The sequence below is a fragment of the Lonchura striata genome, chromosome 16 (assembly GCF_046129695.1).
Source record: "Lonchura striata isolate bLonStr1 chromosome 16, bLonStr1.mat, whole genome shotgun sequence".
NCBI lineage: Eukaryota > Metazoa > Chordata > Aves > Passeriformes > Estrildidae > Lonchura > Lonchura striata.
Window position 1 is genome coordinate 3186296 of NC_134618.1, and position 25063 is coordinate 3211358.

Here is a 25063-nt window from a genome sequence, read left to right on the forward strand (position 1 = left end):
CGCCGTGCTCCAGAGCTTCCCCATCCCCGGCGCCCTCCCCGTTCCCGCTGTGCTCCCAGCCCCGCCGGAGCTGCTCCATCGCGGTGACACGGCCGGCACCGCCGTGTTCCGAACCCTCATCCCATGTGCCCCCGGTCCCGTTACCCCGTGTCCCGCTCCCCGCTGTCGCCCCCCGCGCCCCCCCACCTGCCGCCATGGCGCGCGCCGCCGGATCAACCGTCCCGCGCGGCCGCAGCCAATCAGCGGCGCGCTACCGCCTGTCACGTGTCCCCGCCCCGCCCCGCCCCGGGCGCTGGCCACGCCCCCCGCCCCTCCCGCGGTCGCGCCGCGATCGCGCCGGAGCCGGGCACGGGCACCCGGGGCCGGGGCTTTATGTGCCCGGGGCTCAGAGCGAAGGGTCGCCGAAGCCGGAGCGCTGCTGGGCGGCGCGGATCTCCCGCAGCAGCGCGTCGTTCTGCAGGCCGAGCTGCGGGCAGGGGGAGCGGGGTCAGGCCGGGCTGCGGGCACTGCCCGGGACACGCGGGGACGGGAGCCGCTGAGCGGCTGTGCTGCCCGCAGCCCCGCGGGGCCGGACACGCACCTTGACGGTGTATTTGTAACACTGCTCCGCCTCCAGCTGCCGCCCGCCCTGCAACACAGCACCGGGGAGCAAATCCTGGCGTGCAGCAGGCGGGAAAGGACCCCCGAGACCATCAAATCCACCCATTCCCCCAGCACTGCCAAGGCCACCACTGAACCATGTCCCCTAGTGCCACATCCACACGGCTTTTAAATCCCCCCAGGGATGGGGACTCTGTCAGCACCTGACACACTTTCCATTAAGAAATTTTCCCAATACCCAACCTAAACCTCTCCTGGCACAGTTGGGGCCCTTTCCCCTCGTCCTGTCCCTGTTCCCTGGGAGCAGAGCCTGACCCCCACCCGGCTGTCCCCTCTATCAGGGAGCTGTGCAGAGCCACAAGGACCCCCCTGAAACTCCTCCAGGCTGAGCCCCTTCCCAGCTCCCTCAGCCCCTCCTGGTGCTCCTGACCCTTCCCAGCTCTGTTCCCTTCCCTGGACCTGCTCCAGCCCCCTCAATGTCTGTCCTGTCATGAAGGGGCCTAAAAGAATCCCAGGATTTAGGGTGCCTCAGCAGTGGCCAGCACCCCAGGAAAGACATGGGATCTCTGTGAAATGACATTTGTAAGAAGCTCAGCAGGGAGGACATGCCCTGAGGCAGTTGGTGCCTGAGGGTGCTGCTTTTGCCATCCAAGCACTCACTTTCCCCGAGAACAGCCCCCAGACTTTTTATCACAGAGCTCTACACTGGCTCTTCAGGTTCATGAGCAGATGCCAACCCCCCCACCAGCACAACAAACCCCCCCTAAACCCCCACTCCAGTAGGCTGGCAGGGGCTGGGCACTCACCTGCAGGCAGATGAGGGCGAGATACCCCCACACTTCAGCGTTGGTGTTATTTAGGGCATTGGCTTCAGAGAGAGCATCTTCTGCTTCCAGCATCTCTTCCAGCTTGAGGAGAGAAGGAGAGGCATGGACAAATGACAAAGAGCAGGCAGAAAGGGCTTCCCAACTGAACGGGCATTGCTCTAACAGCAGAAGAAATCAGTGCAACAGAAGCTCCTAGGAGGGCTTCCCTGAGAGAAACATGGGGGAAAGGATTCAGGGCACAGACAAGGAGTTATCCTCAGGGCCAGAGCATCCAGATCTCCAGTCTGGAGCAGGAGCTTTCCACTGCTGACCCCCATGGGATCACACACTATTTCTAAACTAGCCTCCAGCTGTAAGGAAAGCAGCATAAATCCCTTCACCTCTGGGAACTGAGTGATCCAGCTCCATGAGGAAACATGGCTGTGCTCCTGCTCCCTATTCCTGCCATGCAGCAGCTCTGGGCATGCAGGGGTAGCTGGTCCCCAGGCCACCACTCACCTCCCTAACCTGATTCCACAGCCTCCCAGGAGGTAAACATTTGACCAAGTGGGAAACAAAGTTCAAATTCCTTCCCTGATTGCTTCCTCAGCCAAAATCTCTTGGAGGAACCTGGCAAGGTGTCCCTTGGGGAGATACTGCACTGCAGGTGGCTTGGCAGCCCTTCAGAAGTGCTGGATTCCTTTGGACAGGGAAAACACCGAGATTCCTGCCTGCTGACATCCCACTCAGTGCCTTGGTGACATGCAGGTTATGTGCAGGCAGGAACTCGGAGCAGAGCCCAGACTGTTTGCCATGACACCCTGGGAAGGAGGTGCTGGCAGGAGCTGGGATGAGGGGAAAGAATGGCTGTTCCCAGAGCAGGAGCTGAAGGTGACACCAGCGGGGTGCCACACAGGGGCTGTCACAGCACACAGCACACAGGACACGATGGCCTTTGGGAGCACTGGCTCACAGGCAGCCAGGAGTTGCTTTAAACAAGGGGATCCTGCAAAAGCCAAGCCCCGTGTCCCATGGCACCAAGTGAAGCCCAGAGGACATGAAAGCAGCTGCACTCACCCTGTAGCAAGCAATGCCCACACCCAGCCAGGTGAGACAGGAGGCAGAGTTGTCACAGGCGAGCAGGTAGATGTGCTTGGCCCGGTCGTACTGCCAGGAGAGAGACAGACATCTAAAGACAGGGGTTTGTCAAACACCCTGCTGCCATGGGGCTCAGACACCCACGGGCCCCACTGCTGCTGCAGGAGTGATTTGTTTTGTGGTAGCTTCCCCTCCACAGACCTGCTGGCTCCTCACCTCTTTCTCTTCCAGGTAGATGGAGCCCAGGCGCAGGTAGACAAAGTGCATATCCACAGCATCCTCCACAAAGCTGATGACTCGCTCGTAGCACTCCTTTGCATTGTCAAAGTCCTTCTGCAGGTAGCACAGGTGCCCTTTCTGAGCCCAGACATTTGGATTCTGTGCAACAAAAACCAGGAGTGAGACACAGACAGGAGAAACACCTGAGAGGGGGGCTGGGACACTGCAAGCAGCAGAAAGGAGGAGCTGAGCAGTGTTTCACTGTATTATCACAACTCCCTGTGCATTGCTCTAGGCTGGGGATGGTGTGGCTGGAAGCTGCCTGGTGGCAAAGGAAGGACCTGGGGGTGCTGGTTGGCAGCAGCTGAAGCAGAGCCAGGTGTGCCCAGGTGGCAAACAGGCCAATAGCCCCTGGCCTATGTCAGCCATGGCATGGCTGGCAGGAGCAGGGCAGGGCTTGTGGCTCTGTGCTGGGCATTGGCGGGGCCACAGCTCCAGTGCTGTGTTCAGTCCTGGGCCCCTCATGACAGGAAAGACAGAGGGGCTGGAGCGTGTTCAGGGAGGCTCGGGGGGACCTTGTGGCTCTGCACAACTCCTGACAGGAGGGGGCAGTCAGGTGGGGGTCGGGCTCTGCTCCCAGGGAACAGGGACAGGATGAGAGGAAACAGCCTCAAGTTATGCCAAGACAAGCTGAGATTGGATATTGGGAGAATATCTTCTCGGGAAGGGTGGTCAGGCACGGGCACAGCTGCCCAGGGCAGTGATGGAGTCACCATCCCCGCAGGGATTTAAAAGCTGTGTGGATGTGGCACTTGGGGACATTGTTTAATTGTGAACATGATGGTGCTGGGGAATGGTTGGTTTTGATAATCTCAGAGGGCTTTTCCAACCTAAACAATCCCATGATTCTGTGATATCAGGGCAGGATTTATGGAGAGAGTTAAGGTCAGTGTGCTGCCTGCAGCAATAGGATCCCCCTCCAGCTCCCTGCCCAGTGTCCTGCCTGCACACAGCATTCCCAGGTGTCATCTTCCCCCTGCTTTCCTTTCAGTCTGCCTCCCCAAAGCCACCCTCCTTACAGAGAGCTCAATAGCAACCTTGTTTGTCATGAAACAGAACCCAGCTCCCCCACCCAGGGACAGAGGATCAGGATATACCTATTGAGACAGAAAAGAAAGGCAGATGCTGCAGAGGGAAAGACAAAGACAGGCTCAGAGATGCTGCCTGCCTGTGCAGGGAGTGACAGGAGGCTGTGACAACGGGATAACAAAGAGAGCAGTGCTGCAGCCACAGCCTGGAGTGTCTGCCTCCCACTGAAATGCTCTGCCCTAGCACTGGAATGGCAAAGTGGGAACACAGCAAGGGCTCTGGGCTCTCACACACCAGCACTGCACGGGCATTACCAGGGGGTCGATGCGAACGGCCTCGCACAGACATTCCGCACATCTGGGCAACTCTTCCTGCAGCATGTAGGTCCAGGCCAGGGCCAGGTAGTAGGCACAGCTGAGGCCTCCCTGAAGGCTCAGCAGCTCATGGGCCAGTGCCTTGTGAACAAACTGGGGAGGAACAGCACAGGTGGTAGTTAGGGGAGCAGGGACACCATGGACACCCGAGCAGGACAGGGCAGGAGAGCTGGCTGACAGCTCTCTGACTTCCACAAACAGAAAAGACAAATGACATTTATTTTTCCCCTCTTTTGAGTGTTGGTCTAGTGGAAGGTATCCCTGATCTAGTGGAAAATGTCTCTGCCCATAGCAGGGGGTTGAAATTAGATGAACTTCAAGGTCTCTTCCAAACCAAACCATTCCAGGATTAAATTTAGATGCTTTAAGCAACTCTTTCTGCCATGTCAAATTTAGGCAGGCAGCACAATGTGGCAACCAGAGAGGTCCCAGAGATGATTTGGTAGGACAGGCACATTCCACAGTTGATACAAAAATCACTCCAACATACACAAGTGTCTGAATTGAAGGAGTTCAGGCATCTTGGAAGCACTACAATAATGGGTCCCATCTCTGAATGCACCCTGTGCCATTTCTGAGCTGGCTGTTCCTCTGCAGCAGGCAGTGCTGGGCTGTGTGTCCACAGCCACACTGTGGGCTCCATACCCTGCCTGGCCACACTTTTGCATCTCTGGGCAGTGGTGGCTTTGCTCCCTCTTGTGCTCAGCCTCTGAAGTAGCCACGGCTCATTCCCTGAGGCCCAGAAAGGGGCTGGCTGGAGCTCTTTGGGAATAAACCAGCCTCCCTCCCCACTCCTCCTGCTAAACTGACCTGGATAGCATTGACTTTCATCAGGAATTCCACTGTCTTCATGAAGATTGTGCAGGGAGGTGGCTGAGGTGCTGGAGCTGCAAGAAAATGTGTCTCTGTCAGTCCCAAAGTCAAGTTTTTACTTCTGAAGCCAGAGCAGGTCCTGACATCCCAGTGGGGACAGAAAAATCCCTGCAAGAAGCAAAACCCAGGAAGTGGCAGGGGAGGCTGAAGCAGAGATTAACCCAGCATTTCTTTCTGAAAGACTTAAATTTTGTAGGAGATCTGGAAAGAAATTACACTCTTCACCCACCAATTTTCCAGTCCAAACCCAGATGAAAAAAGGTGGAAATTTATGAACTGTGATACAACTACAGTGAGGCTCCTGCCTCCCCAAACCAACCAGGGGGCCCTGAGGCACCCAGCACTGCCATTTCCAGCACCACTGGGGCTGTGGAGGAGGCAGATCCCACACCACACAACCAGAGGGGATCCCTAGAGACACTTTAAGAGTTGGCATCTCAGGAGGAAGAAAAGGAAGGTGCAGGGTGCAGTGACATGAGGTAGAGAGCTGCATCCACCTGCTGCCTGTCCATCCTGAGATGTGCTGCTCTGAAAATCAGAGTGAACCTGCTTTGCCTGCAGATTTCCCTGGCTCAGGAGAGACAACAGGCCTTGGCAGCACAGGGGCCATGGCTCATTGCTCTCACATTACTCCCTACCATTCGCACAGGACCATCTCCCAGCTCTCCATGTCCCCATTCCCAAACCTTTCAGGACTTCCTGCACTGCTGTAGCCTCTTCCTTGGATGTCACACCCTCCATGACTTCTGGCAGTTTGTCAGCTGAGTCGTCTGGAATCTTCTCTGGAATGAAACCCCCAACAACCATTAGGTGGAAAGCCATAAACTTCCCAGTTTAAAACATGATTCCACAAAAAAAAAAAAAAGAGAAAAAAAAGAGAAAATAAGAGAAAATATTAAAGATCTATCATGTTTTCAAAGTTGGGAAGAAATGTTTTTGGAGGAGTCAATACCTGGGGCTGAGATTTTTAGCACAAGATTACCATGTGAAGACAGATACAGGTGTAAATGAGGCAGGATGAGAGGAAACAGCCTCAAGTTGCACCAGGGAGCTCTACGTTAAATGATAGTAAAAAATTTATTCACAGAAAGCGTGGTCAGGCACTGGAACAGGCTGCCCAGGACAGTGGTGGAGTCCCCACCCCTGGAAGAGCTCAAAAGCCATGTGGATGTGACAGGTGGGGATATGGGCTCGTGATGAACACAGCAGTACTGGAGGTCCTTTCCAGCCTTAGTCATGCCAGGATTCTATGAATATCCCTTTCCTCATAATCAGAAGGGACAAAAACCTGCATGTGTCATGAGCCTGCCTGCCTGAGGCACTGTGCATGAGTGGTGATAATGATAAAAATAAAACCAGTCAGCATTTCCTGCAGCCTGGCCAAGTATTTGGGACTCAGGACAGACAGTCTCAGCTCAGGCTGAACTCAGAGGGGCTCCAGAGGAAGCCTTGGCCTCAGGGTCACTGCCAAGCAGCTGGTTTGCCCTTTGGATTGCTGTGTTGGGAACTCACAGTGACAGTAGCTCACAGTCTGCATCTTCTGCATTTACCCTTTGTATTTCACCTCTTAAAAACTCTCCTCTCCTTCCACTGTTGACCACATGGATCCAGCCCTCCTTGCTGGTGTCAGGGCACCTCCTGGGTTTGCCTGTTACCTGGGTCTGTGCTGGGAGAACTGGGCTTTTTCTCTTCTCCCTCAGCAGCCTCAAGGATTCTCCTCTCCTCCTCAAGCTGTGCTCGCAGGAGCTTCTTAGCCTCACGGAAGTTCCTTTCTGCCTGAATGTAACTATTCTGCATCTCATAAAACAAACCTGTGGGAGACACAGAGCAGCATCAGCCGACACCCAAAGGAAGCAAAATCCTTCCCTTAGCCCTCATCTTGGAGCAGGGAGAAGAGGACTGCAGGCAGAAACAATGCTTGGCTCTACAGAAATACCTTGAGCATCAGACTGGCTTGGTTTTGTACCTGAGAGGGTCCAGGCTATGATGCTGGATGGCTCCAAGCAGCAGGCATTCTCAAAGAAAATCTCTGCCTCTTCATAGCGCTGCAGCTTGACAGCCACAATCCCACAGAGCAGCAAGCTGGGGCAGGGGCAGAGCAGTCAGCCTTGCAGCCCCAGCAGTGGTGTGGGGGATACACTCCACACCCTCCCCACCTCCCACCAGGAGTACTCAGCACCTTTGGGTGTGCTGAGGGTCCAGACAAAGGGCCTGCTGGAAGCATTCCAGGGCTTTGGTGGCGTCCTCGTACAGGAGGCAGAAGGCTCCATAGTCCAGCCAGGACTGGATGTGGTGCTGGTCCCGAGCTATCCTCTGCACAACAGAGATCATCACTGCAGCCAGGCTCAGCACATGCCATGGACTGGGCAGACAGTTCTGGAATGACCACAGCTTCCCTGGCCACCCCAGCCCAGTTGAGCAGGAATCAAGCCCTTGTCTATCACATGCAAAGGTGTTCCCTAAATGGGATCGTGCTGAAAGCCCACTTTGTCTGAGCCTTCTCCACGTAACACGTGTCCTCCAGCTCCAGCTGACACCTCCTAGGGCCCAGTGTCCCCAGAACTGATCCAGCAACTGATCCCATTTTCCCTGGCCTCAAGGTTGGAGTCCTCAGTGACCTGCCCAGGGACAATCTCACATCCTGCAGAGAGCAGCATCTCCCTGGGAAATCCCTCCCAAATCCTACTTCAGCCTGAGTATCCTGGTGATGCTCAGCTCCTTCCTCCCTCCCTCCACCACAGTGGGGGCTGGCTGAGCTGTGAGCAGTGGCCCCACTGTGATGTTGGGCTGTGTCAGTCCACACAGGTGATGGCAAGAAAGATCTGGGGCTCCCTCACCTGCTTGTGGAAGAGAGAGGCCAGTTTCAAGTCTTTGTTGGCTTCAGCCTCACGAGCAAAGAGCAAGAGCTGCTTCATGGTTGTGTTGGGTGGAGGGGCAGGAGAAACATCTTCCTCAGACAGGAGCTGGTAGGAAAGGAGACAGTGTTAGCCCTGGAGAAGGTTAGAGTGGTTTGTGTGATCCCAGTATGGCAGCAGGTCCCACACCAGCACTGCACACACTACAGACCAGTATGGCTGGGGCTGGCACTGGGAAGGGCAAGCTGTTCTGTGGTAGGACACACTTGTGCCACACAGGCACAAATATCAATTTTTACAAGGACATGGAGGGACAGGACAACAGGGAAGGGCTTCCCACTGCCAGAGGGCAGGGTTAGATATTGGAAAGGAATTCTTTCCTGTGAGGATGGGGAGGCCTTGGCACAGGGTGCCCAGAGGAGCTGTGGCTGCCCCTGGATCCCTGGAAGTGTCCAAGGCCAAGCTGAATGGGTTTGGAGCAGCCTGGGACAGTGGAAGGTGTCCCTGACCATGGCAGGGGTAGGATGAGATGATATTTAAGGTCTCTTCCAACCCAAACCTGCCTCTGATCCTATGATTATTCACAGCATTCCCTAGATCAAGGTGATGACAAACTTCAGTGGGACCACTCACTGGTGACCCCAGCTCCTGCTCTGCTCAGCCAGCCTCACCATGTGCCAGCTACAGCAGCTTTTTTATGGCATCTCACACCTATCTCAGGATTTTGAACAGTGGGATAAAAAGGCACTGGATCCCTGCCTGGAGTATGGCTCGTGGTCTACATGTGACAACTCCAGCAGATGAAAGCACGAGCCTGCTTCTGCCTTGAAGATAAAAGTCCTTCACCTGCCCTGGACCCACAGTGAAGCCATGGCCCCAGTCACCCCGATTTCTCCCTACCTTGTTCAGGGCAATGTGCATGTGGTCCACAAGGTACACATAGAGCTCACTAAGGAATGCCTGGAGCTGCTCCTTGGTGTCAAATGCTGTGGTCTTCAGGTATTTCTCCCTCACAATCTTCACCACAGAATACTGTGGAGAAAAAGGACATTGCACAAGGCAGGTTCACTCCCATGCCCCCACCAGCTCTGCAATCAGACAGAGACAGAACCTGAAGTTCCAGCTTCCGAGAAATAAATCCAGCCCACCAGTGATAAAAGCAAAAAAAGCAAGCAAAGGGGATTTCCTTTCCCACCTCCCTGACACAGTCTTTAGGGACAGCATGTGGATGGCTCATCTCCTCAGGACAGAGAGGGGGTCTCCAGGAAGAGTGTGGCTGATGCTGAGCAGCTGAGAGAGTGAAACCTCCTTTCCCTGCCAGGGCAGACTGGGAATGTGAGAGCAGCCAGCTTTGCCTTTCTCAGATTATAAGCATGGGGCAAATGGATGTGAGTAGCTTCCAATGACAGGAAGTGTTCTCTTGGTGTGGGGCCAAAGCAGCTTGGTGCCTGCTCCATTAGAGGGGAATCCTGTCCCCTCAGTGCTCACTTCAATAGCTCCAGGTGGCAGAAAAGGATTCTGGAGCACCACAGAGCAGCAGATCCTCACTGAGAAAGTGTCTGGACAAAACAAATAGGGAAGCAAAAAGCACAAAGGAGTCTTCACCTTAAGCTGTTCCTTAAAAGCAAAATATTTTCCAGACGTATTGAGCTTGTAGTTGAGCTGACGCTTTTGTTCCTCCATGGTTTCATAGTCCATCACTCCCTGGTCAGGCAGCTGCTTCCCAAAAAGCTCATGGTACTCCCTCAGGATAGCAACAGCAACACTGGTGACACGTTTGTGATAATCTTCCACCACCTAGGAAAGAAATAAATAAATTTCACAAGCCATTTATGCAATCAACTTTGGTATGTATTTGATTTGCCACAGCCCACGCCTCCCATTAACTCCACCTGACTCAAGTCTCAATTAGTCTGTCACACATCCTTTCCTGTCCACGCCTGAGGGCTGAGAAAATATCTGCAGGTAAACATAAAAGAGCTCCTTCCTGCTAGGATTTTCCACCACAATCCAGTATTCCAGTCACTGCTATCTCTCCTATAGCAATATAATTGGCTGTGAGTAAAATATATCTCATTTACTGGGAGCCTTGAAACCCATGGCCAGCCCTCTTCAGCAAAACCTGTAATCTCCATCATCTTGATGCTCAAAAATTCTTGGTGACCTGAGAAAGGTCAGGGCTGATTCTGTTCAGGTTTGTCTGAGTCTGATGAAGCACAGGGACAAGACCACTTGTCTCTTGTCTTAGACAAGAAACTGTTGGGACTGCCCAGGATATAAATGTAAGGTTTTGGTAGCCTCTTCTCCCAGCATCCTGTTTCCTTCCAAACATCCCCCCATGGCTGCCTTCCCTCCCTTTGCTCCATCTCTTCATGGCTTCCCTTTGAATGGGATGTGAACACAAGTGATTAATGGGTTCCCAAGGCACACTGTTTTAGAGATAGCCCATACAGAAGTTTCCTTTTCTGTGTATTTCATAGAATATGTTGAATTGGAAAGGGATCCATAAGGATCAAGTCCAGATCCTGGCCCCGCACAAACACCCCAACAATCCCACCCTGGGCATCCCTGGGAGTATTGTTCAAATGCTCCTGGCAGCCTCAGGGCAGTGACCATTCCCTGGGGAGCCTGATCAGTGCCCAGCCACTCTTTTCCTAAAATCCATTAAAACCTCCCCTGACACAGCTCCAGCTGTTCCCTTGGGTCCTGTCACTGGTCACAGAGAGCAGAGATTAAAGCTGCCCCTTGGGAGGAAGCTGCAGACCCTAATGATCTCTTCTCCAGTCTGAACATTCCAAGTGACCTCACCACTCCTCCTATGCCCTTCTAGAGTCTTCACCACCTTTGTGGCCCTGCACCCTTGACCTCTTCAAACCTCATCCCCATGTTGCTGTGGGCTGAGAATGCAGACTCTGAGGGCAGGGTGGGGTGGCAAAATGGTGGCAAGGTCACAGGCTCTCACGTACCTTCTTGGCTCCATCTGTCTGGGTGGGCAGTGCAGGGCGGGGAGGAATCAGCTCCTTCACCCTGTCAGTGAGAGCAGAGGAGAGATCAGCAGATCCACTGCCAGGGATATTGGCTTGTGGAGTGTGAGGGCTCCACCCTGCCATCGTGTCCCTGAGACAGCTCACAGGCACCTGGAAGGAAACCTGAAGTTTCAGTCCAAGAGCGAACAGATCCCTACAACTGATGGTTGTGGCTTGTCATACAGGGTTAACATTTACTGCTAACCCAAACTGCTCTCCTGGAGCAGCAGAGCTGTATCTTGGAGCTCCTGGTTCTGCAGAACAGGTGTAAGGAAGGAACCAGCTTGAGGAAAGCTCTGCAGAATTTGGTCACTAAACAGCCCAGATCAGCCAATCCATCAGTTCCAACGTTGCCCACTTTGGCTGTGGCACCCTCGGCCACACATCGACCCCAGACACCACCCAGCCCTGCCTGGGCCTCTGTGGAGTTACAATCACTTTCCATTAGGATTAGCATATTTTTAACTAAGATTTTATTAAGGTAAGGGTGGCTGAGCACTGGAGCAGGATTCTCTGTGGAGTCTCCTTCTCTGCATATACCCAAAAACCATCTGGACACAGAGTAATGTGCTCTGGGGAACTACACTTGAACGTTAGTCTAGGTGACCTTCAGGGGTCCCTTGCAAACTGAGTCATTTTGGGATTTTGGAATCAAAATCCCTGGTGCCAAACCAGCCTTAATGAATTAAAAATTTTTTCAACATTTGCTGCATGCTGGACTCCAGAACACCCTCAGTCCTCTGAACATGATCCATCCCACCAAGCCAAGGTGCCACAGGCCTTGTTCAGGTGCACACAAGCAAGGAGGAGTGACACTGAATCCACACACATTTCAGAAGAGTAGAAATGTATAAAATAGGCCAGGAAAAGGTCTGTTCTAAGAGGCATTCACCTTCCTCAGCCTGTTCCTTCTGGAAGACAGCAGGGAGCAGTGAGGACAACACATATACCTTCAATGAATGGATGACATTTCCGTTTGAGAGATACAAACCTGCACCTCTTATACCTTATCCATCTGCTGCATTTTTTTTTTTAATTCCATAAATTAGATGCTTTATGCTTTTATAACCCATAATACAGCAGGGCTGCCACTGAACAGGAACTGAAGTCTCAAAGCAGCAGAGATAAAAGAGCAGCTCTGCAGCAGAACAACATAAAAACTAACATAAAAGCTGAGGAATGGGTAAAACACCATGAGAAAACTTCTGGAAAGCTAAAAATCAGAGAATGGTCTGGTGAAGCAACAGCAGCACTACCCAGGGCAGTCCATGCTGGTGGCCAGGATGACCAAACCACTGAACATCACATGCAAGAGGCAAGCACATGGGGATTAGAGGAAAACAAAGCCCAGACAGGAACACAGACACTGCTGTGCTGCTCTGGTGTCTCTTGTTTTGAGAGGAATGGGAGGGAGATGCCAGCTGGGATGAACAAGTGTTTTCCCAACACACCAGATGCCATGCATAAAGCAGTCTGGCCAAATCCTCCCCCTGATTCCTGTGGGCTTTGTCTCAGGCCCTCTTTATGAAGGATTCCAAGGGGGGTTTGCTGTACAAGCCTCTCTCCAGCCTGCAGAGAGGAGCTGTCAGCCCCACAGCCCATCCTTACCGCTGGACCAGCTCCTCCCGCAGCCGCTTTGGGACCAAGGGCCTGTCCAGCTTTATCTCCATCACCAGGAACGTTCCTGCCTCGTTGTATTGCTGTGGAGATAAACATTGCTCTCTGTGTCGTGCTGTCTGCAGCCAGTGCTGGCACAGTGAAATACTGAGCACACAGCCACACATCTCCAAACTGCAGAGATCCAGCTTGTTTTATAACCCACCCTCGGAATGAGTTACAGCAGCATAATCCAGCTTGAGAAACCAGGCTAGGGAAAAGGAGAGAGCCCAGATAATCAATCTGCCTGCATAATGAATGTGCATTCCAGAAGAAGAAGACAAAATATGAAGGGATAATTTCAATAAAAGCCTGACAATTTACAGAGACCTTCTAGCCCAGTCCCAGCCTGCTCTCCAGGTGGACGTCACTGGAAAAACTCTGGGACAACATCTACGTAAAACATCCCTTGTCCAACTCACTCTTGAGGAATTTAATTGTGTGAAAGGTGTGAGACACCAGCACAGTGATGCTCTACAGTCTCTCCTTCTCTTTGGAGAGACATAATTACCTGTCCTTCAAGGCTGAGATTTGTGACATTTTCAGATTCTCCAGTGCCATCTGACAACTGGATTTTGGATGCGTTGAGTAACTATTAGGAAAAAGAAAATAGGTCTCTTGTTTCAGACTCAATAAATCTTGAATCTTTGCAAGGTCAGGCAGCATGTCCTAGGATTTCAGATAATGGAAAGCTGCAGCTTCCTTACAAGAAGCAGCTCCAATCTCTGCTCTCTGTGACCAGTGACAAGACCTGAGGGAATGGCTGGAGCTGTACCACAGGTGGATTAGGCTGGATGTCAGGGAAAGATTCTTCTCCCAGAGTGTGGTTGGGCACTGTCACGATCCCAAGGCTACCAGAGCTCCCGGAGTGCTCGGACAACTGTCAGGCACAGGGTGGGATTGTTGGGGTGTCTGTGCACGGTCAGGAGTTGTACTCTTGATCCTTGTGGATCCCTTCATGTTGAGAAGATTCTATGGGTCTAAGATAATGAGTACCTCTCAGCTGGCTGAGGCAACTGAGACAACATCCATCCCTGGTTCCTGCATGTCCCAACTTCCATCAGAAACAGAGCAACCACGGTGCCATGTGCCTCCCTAGACCTTACCATTGCACTGGAATCTTTCCCTTCCTTTTGAGCCTTACTGGAAGCAGTTTTGGTAGCAGGAGAGTTGACCAACACTTCCTTGGCCAGACTAAGCTGTGACTTGCGATCCCGAAAAATACTGTACTGAATTTTGGTCTGAAAAATAGAGGCAACAGAGAGAATCAAGGGTCAAAGCAGGCTTCCTCACTCATTTGCCTTAACTTCTCTCATCACAAAACACACTGTCAGGGTCTTAAATGCCTTAAGTTTTGTAACCTCATTCTCTCCTCCTAGAGTTCAGCTGCTGGTGCTCCAGGCCAGCTCTCATCCTGTGTAGCTGTGAAGCCTCAGGTCATGAGGCTCAGTAGGGTCTGTCCATCCTCCCTCAAAGAGCTGTGTTTTTACTGAGGACTGGCCCTTGATCCTTGCCTGAGATATGTGGTGAACATGTTGGAACCCAGATCCATGATCCTGAATTCCTGGTGGGATCCTAGACCTGCCTCACAGCTATGGATTTGCCTTGTGATGAGGGCTGCTGGATGAATCTGACTACTCTCACCAGGCCTGCTTCACACATTTTTGGGGGTCCCCACCTGCCTGACAGCATCTCTTGGCTCCCAGCACATTTTCTGGTGTGGAGCAGCTTCCCTGACACACATCAGGGAATTGCAAGGAATAGGTTTGTCAGACTACGTGTTTACACACTGTTTGACCACCTAGACAGGCTGTTCCCTCCCACACATCTTGGTTACAGGAATTGGGCTAGCAAGAGTTATGGGGATCCTGGGGAGAGGATGGAGCAGCTGTAGAGAAACATCTTAGACCAAGAGGCAACCAAAAGCACCTGGGAAGTAAGAAGGACTTCACTTACGACAGATAAATGGCACAGGACAAGCAGCACCGTGCAGCCAAGGGGTCATTATTCATGGCAGGGAAGCAGAGCCCAGCAGACACACGTGTGCCCAGCCCAGCTCTGCGGCAGCCGGTGGGAGCAGGGAGGCAGGAGAAGGGCTGGAATTCACCCAGCCCCTGCACCTGGACCACAGCCCCACAGGGAACATGGGGGGTAAAACCAGGCTGTACATCTGCCCTCCTGAAACAAGCTCAGGTCTGTTCCAGGAGGGAGAGACTGTGGGAAAATGGAGATGTAACTGTCACTCCTAGTAACGGAGAGGGGAAAACTAAAAGACAAATAAACCTCGGTGAGCTAGAGCTGAAAGAGCTCCAGTGACAGCTTTTTTGGTGGTTGCCGGGGGTAACGCAATCCTTTTAAAGCCACTGTTTGCTCTTCCCAGCAACACCGCTCCCTTGCTCATGCTCCAGACTGGGGAGAGTGGATCATGCTGGCATAGGAGGCAGTGGAGTGAGATTCAAAGCCTTTCTCAGCCCCCAGACCTGCTCAACACCCCCCCGCAGAAATCCCCTGCCTAGCAGAAACCTGCACCTAAAAGCTTGTATCATTACTCCATTACCAGAAGGGCACTCAGGGTTCAGATCCAGCTCCAACTAGCACACTGTCTACCCTGCCTGCTCCCAAATACCCCCTGCCCACCCTGCCTGCTCCCAAACACCCCTCTGCCCACTGTCCCTGCTCCCAAGCTCTCAGTGCAAACCCAGCTGCAGAGCTGGAGCAGAGCCTGGTGCTCTCACCTTCTCAAACACCTCGCTGTCCTGGTAGTTAAAGACACGGAAGGCCCCTCGGATCTGCTTCACCCCAGGGCACAGCAAATGCATCATGTTGACATATGCCACACCATGGAAGGCAATCTGCTTGTCCTCATCTCTCTGGAAACACAGAGCAAGGGACTGAGATCCTGAACACGCTGTTATTCTCCTTAAGGGAACAAGGTCACCAATCTCATTAAGAGAAGGCCACACAGAAAACTGATGCACCTGATGAGCCCATAGTTCTGTCACTGGCACGCAGCCGAGACAACCTGGATAAATACACTGGAGCCATTCCATATGTAGAATATTAATTTTATCCCAATCCCTGTGGGGCAGCTTTTCTCTCTAATTCCTGCATTCTGCTGTTCCTCCGGATGGTCTTGTTGAGATACAGCTAGAAGATTATCAGCTGTGTGGTTAGAAATCCAGATGACCCTACCAGAGTTGTGCATCTCAGGTTGGACAGACACCAAGTGGCTTAGGAAGGAGGTGTGGGAGGCCTGATCATCATCAGAGCTGTAAAATCCTGGCACTGTGGGTGCTGAAAGGGATTTACACCAACTTATATGGTGTTGCCCTGGGATAGATTAGGAGCTCTCGCACAACAATCTACTATGAGCAGAACCTGTCTCTAAAGGGCTGTTTCTCTGTTAAATCACCCTGGTTTAGATGCAAAAGCATAGCTTACCTACAGCCTGAGAAAGAATGCAAAAACTTCCTTAAGCTGTTTCAAAACCTCACTGGCCAAAGATCAGCTCAGTGAATTACTTTTAATTATCTTCAAAGCCAGACTGGACAAGCCTCTGAGACATCTGGTATAGTGGAAAGTGTCCCTGCCCATGTCAGGGGGTTGGAAGGAGATGGATTCTGGGGTCCCTTCCAACCCAAACTATTCTGTAATTTTAAAAGGCACCCTCTCCCTGTCCCCTTTCCAGTGAACTACCATAGACCATCAGTGAGAGTGATAAGGAAAAAATATGACCCTCTATCTATTCAACAGCCCTATAAAGCTGATTTTTCACAAAGCCTCCTGTTCTCCGACTCACTTCGGCAGCTTCAAGGCTGATTTTGGTATCACAAAGGCCTCAAGAGGAAAATGCCTGATAATGCAATGCTACTCCACAAGCCAGACCCCACTTTTACCTTGTCAAGTTTGCTGGCTTTCCCTTTGCCACCTGAGGACGTGAACATGCAGAGCTCCACGGGCCAGTAGCGGCACTCGGCAATGCGCGTCTGCAGGCTGGGCACAAAGCAGATGCAGGATGCACTGAGGAGATGCAGAAACCCAGCTGGGGAGCTCCACCACCCTCCTTTGTGCCCCAGCAGCTCCTCTTGGCTTTGCTTCTCTCTATTCCCTCAGCAAACACCCTCAGGCCATGGGAATACTGATTTGGGGCAGGCTGGATACATTTTCTTCTCTGCCCGTTGCTGTGTGGATTTATGGCACAGCCAGCTTTAAAACAACTGTGAGAGCAACACACTGGGTTTTCTCTCTCCCCCAGTTACTTAAGAAATAAGTAAGAAGGAATGTGATTAACTTTGGTTTAAAACCTGAATTGTACACAGCAAGTGGATCCTGAGCTTGCATTCAATGTGGCTGGTGACTCTGACACCAGCAGGCAGGTGGATGGATGTGAAGGAAAAAGAATTTAAATAATCAAATGAGATAGAAGTGAGTATTTCCACACAAGGAGTAATTTGGCTGTGAAATGCGCAGCCATGATGCAGCTGAGGCCAGAAAATAGCAGGATTCAAAGATAAATGGAACACTCATCCTGATCTTGAGCATATCTGGAGCTGCTAAAGGCAACACTCATCCAATAAAAAAGCAAATGAAGAGTGCCCACATGGAGTGAAAGGTTTGAATGTATTTGGAATTCAGTAAAAACTTAATTAGCAGCTCAGAGGAGAACTGTGGATGCCACTCTAGTCCATGTCTGCTCACCATAACTGCTGCCCCTTCCTTCAAACTATGCAGGGACCAGGCCCCAGCCCCAGATGCTGACAGCAGGAGAGAGCATTTGTGGCATGGAAACAGCAGCTCCAGATAATTCATCTCTTCCCAGCACAGCAGAACAAAGTTGCTGCCAGCAGTTCAAGGCACTTCAAGAGCTGTGCCCTTGCTCAGGTGAATGCTTGTGGCCAAGAGACAGCCACAGCAGCCATGGGAGGTGAGGCAGAGCCACAGTTTGACCCCTAAGGGGTCTGAGAGCACCTGTATTTGCAGCTCCTTGCCTCAGGCCATTCTGAGCATGTTCTGGGCTGGGTTGCCCAGGTCCCTTACACAGCCACTGCAGCAGCGTCCAGGAAACAGCGCATTTCCGTGTCCCACACGATTCTCTTCATGCTCTCAGCCTGGATCCTGAATTCCATGTCCTGTGAGAAACAGCATGCAGTCAAAGCCAGGACAGCAAACTCCACAGCCTGCATCATCCTCAAAAGTGTCTCTGGGAGAGAATGTGAGTCAGACAGAGGTGTCCAAGTGCCCATAGCCAGGCCAGCCCCACAGAGAGGCTGACAGCCTTTCCTGCAGACACCATCAGCGTTAAGTGCCTGGTTCATGGGAGATAACACAGCTCCCAGCCCAGCAGCTCAGTGTGGGTGTTTTCTGGGACCAGACCTGCCACATTCTCCCTTGGGATGTCTCCAGCAGTGAGTCATCATGTCTGCTGCCCCAGGGGATCCACCCTGTGCCTGTGCTGGACACTGCACAGTGACCACCCACCTCCCTCTCATATCAAGTCTCTCCATCACTCCTTGTTGTCTTCCAAACTTGCCAGTCCTTCCTCACCTCTCTTTTGGTGAGCTCTCCATCCTCATCCTCATAGGGCCCACCAACAATGAAAGACTCGGGTATATTCAGAGCACCAGGGGCCAGGATGGGGTCTAAGGGCCAGTTTTTGGGCCGGGGCAATGGTTCTTTTTCACCATCAGACTTCAGGATGCCATTCTTGAAGAGCAATAGCAATTCTTTCTAGAGAGGCAAGAGAAACAAAGGATTTGCATTTCTAACAGGAGCGGGAGCAAGAGCCAGCTGCTCCAAGCTGGGATAACAAAGCAAAGCAACAGTACAGGGTGCCTGGCTTGGAAAATGCACTCCACCACACGCATACAAACAATGGAATAAAAATAAAGAGCCACGTGGAAAAAACCCTGCCAGTTTGAATCCAAATCTTTCCAAACAGACCTTTGTTTGTGTTAAAGAAACACGTCACACCACAGAGACTCTGAGATCTCCCACTGAAGGCTGCTGGTGGCACAAGCACGGAAGCTGTGCACTCCACATGCCTGGACACTTGTTCCATGGGGTGGAAGAACAACCCAAAGCCAGCCAAACCCCCTATCACTGTGCCTGGACCATTCTCACCTCGCCAGCTGCTGGTATTTGCAAGCAAGCCATGCAGTTTTGCTGGGCATCAGGGTTAAAGGCTTCAGGGACAGAATAAGCTGCCTCCAGCGTGATGCTCAGGAGGTTCCCACTTGAGAACTGGGTGGCAGAGAGCAGGAGCTCTTTGGTGCTCACTGTCACTTCAAGGCCAGCCTGTGAGACGAAGATAAAATCAAGCCAGTAAACAGCAATTATAACTTGCCTGCTCTTAGGGAGAAACCCAATGCCAGAACATATAATGTTATCTTGTGCCTCATCTTCGATGTAAAAGAAAACAGCCCAGCACAAGAAAGGAATCTCAGGACCAATTTGGCTCAATTGTGGCATTTGTTTGTTTAAATCACAGCCTGGCTGAGGTATGGCACATGCCCCAAGGGTCTCCTAAAATGAGCAGTGGAGAAAGAGGCAAAGTCTCATGAAAGGAGCCACAGAGAAAGAACATCAAGGGTGGAAAATCATGCTTTTCCCCTGGTGATTCAGAGAGCCACAGCTTTGCCTCTGCCCTATCTCCATGCTCTGTGTGCAGCCTTTAATTACCTGTCCCAGCCCTGGATGGATGGTGTGTGAGGGAAAACCAGCTGGCCAGCATTTATTACCTGTCCTCCCTAATGAGTGCCCCCCACCTTGCTCACTGTGAACTCCTCTGAAACACAGATCTGTTAATGGGATATCCACCCCTCCAGTTTGCCCCCGGTGCTCATTGCAGGCAGGCTCAGCAGCAAAATTGGACACATTTTCCCAGCCTCATACTTCATTCCCTGTTTCAGTCACTGAGTACTTTGCAACCTGCTGAATGAATAAGGACCTTGCAGGAAAGGCAGTCAGAGTTTGTACAATAATGGACTCAGACATTTTATCTGCAGAAAGGAAGGCTAATAAAGCTGGGCAGGTGACCCTGCCACTGCCTTTGGGGAGTTTTCAGCACTGTGGTTTCCAACTTTGTAATTTTCTGCAGAGCAATTGGGTAGCTGCACACATTAACATTTCCCAGCACGACCTCACCTATCAGAGGGAAGCAGGGACAGACGTCAGAGGGAGCAGGGAAAGGCCTCCAAGCCTGTAACATATAGGGCTGTACCACATCCGCGATGAGCCAGGCAGCTGAGTCATGTTCTCCCTCCCATTAAAAAGCAGCAGAAAGCTGAATGAGGGAAGGAACAGTTCCAAATTCCACATACCATGGCCTCGGGGTGAAGGCTCACTGATGGGGAGTCAGGCACTGCATACAAAGGAGCAAAGACCTTCAGTGAATGCACTCCTGGGAAAAAAACAGGAATGAGGACAGCCTGAAGTGAGACCCTCTGCAAAGAATCACAGTCATGGAATGTGACTGGGTTGGAAGAGACCTTAAAGATCTTCTTGTTCCAGCTCCTCGCCATGGGAAGGGACACTTTACATGAGGCAAAATCATGGTCTAATTCTGAATGCTGAGCTACCCTCTCTCCCCCTGAGTCAGATTTTGCAGAGGTATGAAGGCTACTTTATCCAAAGGAGACAAAATGTAGTCAGGGGTCCATAAGCAGAGATTACAAAGTGCCAGGGAGCAGGGAGTGGGCATGGAGGCTGTGAAACTTCAGTGTTGTACCTTGCAGCAGAGGTAGAAGGTCCACCACAGCTTGGCCAAGAGGAGTGATTTTCTCTGGTTTTTTCTTCTCCTTTGGCATCACTTCTAGCACTGTCACTAGGGAGATAAAAAGAGAGGAGCTGGCAGAATTCCTTGGACCAGCAGGTCAGGCACCAGGGAGGGTCTGTGTGAGCTCTGGCACAAGCTCCTCTTCACCTCCCAAGGCTGACAAGCACAGCAAAGCCAAAGGAGCATGGGCCAACATGAAAGGGGATTCTTCCAGCTGGCAGAGATGGACAAGAAGTGCTGAGAGCCTCCCACCACTGCTGCTGACGTGCTATTCCTGAACCAGTGACTCCTGCAGCGACAGCACCCAGCCCCGAGGTGGGAAATCTGGAACCAGCTACTTACAGAGCAGTGGTTTCTGCACAAGGACATCCAAGGAGTTGGGCCCATCGGGGCTGCACTCAAAGCTGGTGCTGAAGTCGTATTCTGCTGTGCCATCTGGCAGCACATCAGTCTTGGAGGAGTCTCCCAGGACTGCTCCGTTGTACTCCACACTCACCAACGTAACCAGCAGATTGCTTTTGAGAGTTTTCTGTCAAAAAAAGAGCTCAGAGAGCAGCTGGCTCTGCAGCAGCATCCCAGCATCAGAGTTCCTCTGGCAGCAGCTCAGGTCAATGACCAGGACTGGGCTCACTTGTCTGTTCTACCACAGGAATGAGGAAGAGGAGCAGAGCTTGGCTACACTGAGACCTCACCATTCCCTGTCTTTAGGAGGGAAATTTCCTGTTACACCATGCTGTGATGCCCCAAAGACTATCAGGAGCTGTGGCAAGGGAGATAGAGAGGTTCAGGCTTCACCTCAGGAAAGACACATCTAAAACAAGTCCCAAAATACTCCACTGAAATTTCTGTGCTTCCAGGAAGCTTGAGACCTTTGCTGTCTCCTAAGAAAACAGTTCCTGAACTACAGGGATGAGCTTACAGGACACCTGTGGTTGTCCTGAAACGGACAAGAGAAAGCAGCCTCAAGTTGTACCAGGGGAGGTTCAGGTTGGGTATTAGGTAAAATTTCTTCACTGTAAGGGCAGTCAGGCACTGGCACAGGTTCCTCAGGGAAGTGGGGGAATTCCCATCCCTGCAAGTGTTCAAAAGACACGTGTATGTGGCACTTGGGAATATGCTTTAGTGGTGTCCTTGGCAGTGCTGGGTTAAAGGTTGGACTTGATGGTCTCAGAAGCCTTTTCCAACCTAAATGATTCCATGATTCTATGAAATCAAAGGAAGGGCTCCAGCAAGCTCTTAGGGAGCTCTGCAATTTGTTGCTACACTACCTTCATACCACTTGCTTTATTCAGAGATGAGTAAATTCAGATTTTATTTTGAATTTCAAATGTCTAAACAGAGGGGCTAAAACAGGGCTGGAGAGGGACAGTGAGGGCACAGCACATGGCAGTGGGGACCCACACGGGCAGCATCGAGCACCTCCACAGCAGAGGAAGTGCTGGGCAGCAGAAACACAGTTTAGCTCTCAATCCACAGAAAAGTGTTTGAACACAAGGACCACTGTACCCAAACCCAGCTTTTCCTTAGTGCTGAGCCACAGGGATGCCTACCCCGCCCTCAGCTCCCTCTCTCCCTGTCACTGGGGTAATTAGTTCCATGCTGGTTCTTACACAAAAAGAGATCTCTTTCACTTGGTTTTAATTTTCAGCCCTTCTCACTGTCTCCTTGAGCATACATCCTATGAATGGCTAAACAGAAGAATCCAATTAACCTTTCCCTGTACCATTAATTATCCAAGACTCCTCTCTCATCCTTTTCTAAGTTGCCTCTAATTAAGCAGATTCCACACTTATAGCTAGAAGTGGATTCCACATTCTTACACCCAGATTTTTTTTTCATACTGTTGCTGTGATTATTGCCCTTTTGTAACACCTCCTCCCTTTTGTACAGCCCTTTCTCACGGCGGAGCAATCAGAACCACAAAGCAACGTTCCAGATGCAATCAATCCAGCAGTCTTTTCTTCCCAGCTTTGTTTATCCTCCTCTCACCTCATACCTCACCTAAGCTGCTGTTTGCTGAATCCATCAGTGTAAGAGGTACTTCAATACTACAATGTGAAAGCCTCAAGCAGGTGCTTTTGGATTGCTTTTTCTGTCTGCTGCAGGAGCAGAAGCAGGGATTTGCATGTTTTCTGCTTGCAGCAGGAGCTGAGCTTCTCCTCCACATTCCTTCCCAAATGTCAGTTCCTCTGGAAGACTTTAAGGACAGCTGGGTGCATCACATGGAAATCACAGCACTGGTGGTTTGATTGGCACCAGCTCATAGCCTTGAACTGGATCCACTGCCTTTTTAAAACCAGAGCCACCCTATTGCTTCCAATATGATTTACACAGCTGGAGCTGGGATGGAAATCTGGCTTTACACCCAAGGTGAGGTGCTTTCACAGGTTTTTGTCTCACTGATCACATTTTTGCTGTGTTCTGCTTAAAAAACCTACCATTTCCATACAGTTAGAGGAAGCAGAGAGATACATTTCACCCCAGTATCTCTGGCCTGCTGCTAGGGAGGTGTGTTCCCCAATTTATGTGCCTCACAAGATTTCTCCTCTGTGTGAACTCCTCAGCAGGGAGGAGGAAGCCAGTGTGGCATTGCTGAACCTCTGATACTCCCACCACTCCTTCCTTTAGCCTTATCACCCCCCGCCTGCTCTCACAGGGGATCCCTGTGCACACAGAATTGCTCTGGCCTTGTTTATTAAATTAGTAGAGATATTTTCAGAACTTTACCAGGTTCTGCGCATTCACGACTGTGATCTGTACTGGTATTGGCTGTGACATGCTGGGAAGAGCTGCAGCAACAGGCTCCTTCCTACCAGTCAGCCCCGCAGGGACCTCCATGGCTCTGCAGGAGAAAGAATGAGGAAAGAAACATGAAACTGCTCCATTCCTCTCCTAGATACCTCTGCAGGACACAGCATTGCAGGCTGCAAGCGCTATTCAGGGCTTGGCTGTCAAAACACCATTGAAAGCACAGGGCTTTGGCAGTGACGAATCTCTCACGAGGGGCAGGGGGAGGACTGGGAAAAATGTAATGTGAAAATTATCCACCTCTGTAAGCTTCACCCAGCTGCAGCTCCCAGGAAAGATTTGTTGTGCCAGGCTGCTCTTGGCTCCCGGTACATCCCTGGCTCTCTTTTACTCCCTTTTTAAGTTAATGGTGACCCCATGGGCCAAAGGCCAGCGGCCACCAGCCCGTCCCTTCATGGCTCCTAAATGCCGTGGGCACCAGGCTCCTTCCACTCCTCAGTGTGGGAATCCAGGGTTTCCCTCTGGCTGCCCTGGAAGGTCTGGAACCCTGGCAGGGGTCAGGAACCCCCCTGGACAGAGCTCCCAGAGACGCTGTGCTGTGACCTCTGTCCATGGAAAAGAGTTTTCAATCTTACAGCATGAATTACCAGCTCTGAGGGTTTGATATAAGTAATAATTAAGTGTGGCACGGGTGCAAAAGTAAAATTTTAGGATTCTAGATGAGGGGTGCAAAGGGGACAAGATGGAGGAAATTGGGTGTGCCTTGTCCTTTTTCTCCTTCTTCATGCCCTCCATGTCTCACTGTGGTGTTGGCATTTTTCTGTTGGTTCAGGCTGGGGACACACTGTCCAATGTAGGTGACAGATATTGGCACGTTATTGTAAATCCAGCCCAGGGAGTTTCTGGTATTTAATGTTTGTCACATCCCACTGAGGGCAGAGCCCCACACGCTGCCCTGCAGGACAGAGCTGGGCAGGGCAGCAGAACATGTTAGAGATAAACAGAATAAACAACCTTGAAACCAGCACAGACCAATTATGGCTTCTGCTTTGGCAGCGGGGCTGACAGAGACTTTCTACAATCTCGGAATCATCAATAGCACAGATTCTGACACCTCAGGCTCGTGAATCCCTCAGGATTCCCTCAGGGCTGCGCAGGGACCCCACGGCCCCCTCGCCTCACCCCAGGGCCTGGCAGCGCCCTCAGGGCAGCACTGATGGGCCCGGGGCTCCTCTCACCCTGCTGGGCTCCTGCAGCCCCTCACCGACGGCCCGGGGGTCTCCAGCAGCCCCTCACCCACGGGCCTGGCGGCTCTCCTGCCCCAGAATGGGGGGAGAACCTAAAGCCCCTCACCGACGGTCCCGGGGGTCTTCCCGAACTAGGGTGCACTACAGCCGAGGCGCTCTGCTGACCCGAGGGCTCCTCACCCACAGGCCTGGAAGCTCTCCTGCCCCAGAGCGGTCCTGCAGCCCCTCACCGACGGTTCTGGAGGCCCTTCCGCCCCGGGGGGATCCTGCAGCCCCTCACCGGGAGCTCGCCGGGGCACCGTGCGGCGCCGGGGCTCGAACCTGCGGCTCGCCCGGCCCGGCGGAGGGCTCGCGTCCCGTCACCACAGCGACGGGGCCGCTCCCGCAGGCCCCCGAAGCCTCGCGGGACCCCGGCCCGGCCCCGCGCGCTGGGGGCGTGCCCGTGAGGCCGCGCCCGCCGCCATGATGGGTGTGGGCAGCCCTGACCGGCCCCGGTGCGGCGGGGGTCCCCCCGTCCCGTCCCGCCCCGTCCCGTCCCGAGGGAGCTGGCGGTGCTGCACGGCCACCACGTCCCCTTTGCAGCCTGGTGTGCCCGGCTGCTGCCAGAGCCCACTGCTGGCCTCCCGGGCTGGCACAGGCCGCCCAGGCACTCCCTCACACCCGCTGGGGGCCCTGGGGCGGTGGGAGCGGGGTGCCCG

The 25063-nt window shown here is 52.3% G+C and overlaps 1 protein-coding gene across 1 annotated transcript; it reads right to left on the reverse strand.

Moving 5' to 3' along the window:
* Positions 1-385: 385 nt before the first annotated feature.
* CFAP70 (cilia and flagella associated protein 70) lies at positions 386-24705 on the reverse strand. Its single transcript, XM_077786942.1, has 29 exons — positions 24546-24705; positions 23098-23212; positions 20713-20899; positions 20323-20418; positions 19916-19995; positions 18717-18890; positions 18141-18323; positions 17634-17725; positions 16493-16589; positions 15332-15466; positions 13703-13837; positions 13108-13188; positions 12549-12640; positions 10881-10941; positions 9520-9711; positions 8815-8946; positions 7897-8022; positions 7239-7372; positions 7026-7141; positions 6715-6870; positions 5712-5841; positions 5557-5678; positions 4997-5073; positions 4127-4279; positions 2721-2882; positions 2484-2573; positions 1407-1508; positions 581-628; positions 386-466 (listed from the first exon to the last, which is right to left on the reverse strand). Exons 2-29 carry the CDS (start codon positions 23206-23208, stop codon positions 386-388), a joined length of 3345 nt encoding a protein of 1114 aa, XP_077643068.1. The 5' UTR covers positions 23209-23212; positions 24546-24705.
* Positions 24706-25063: the final 358 nt, after the last annotated feature.

What these genes read in the sequence shown, in the direction of transcription:
- CFAP70 (XM_077786942.1), bottom strand. Translation starts at nt 23,208, where the DNA reads ATGGAGGTCCCTGCGGGGCTGACTGGTAGGAAGGAGCCTGTTGCTGCA. An exon ending in AAATACCAGCAGCTGGCGAG is followed by an intron (nt 18,324 to 18,716) that starts GTGAGAATGGTC and finishes TTGCCTCTCTAG; the next exon opens with AAAGAATTGCTATTGCTCTT. An exon ending in TCGCCCTCATCTGCCTGCAG is followed by an intron (nt 629 to 1,406) that starts GTGAGTGCCCAG and finishes GCTGTGTTGCAG; the next exon opens with GGCGGGCGGCAGCTGGAGGC.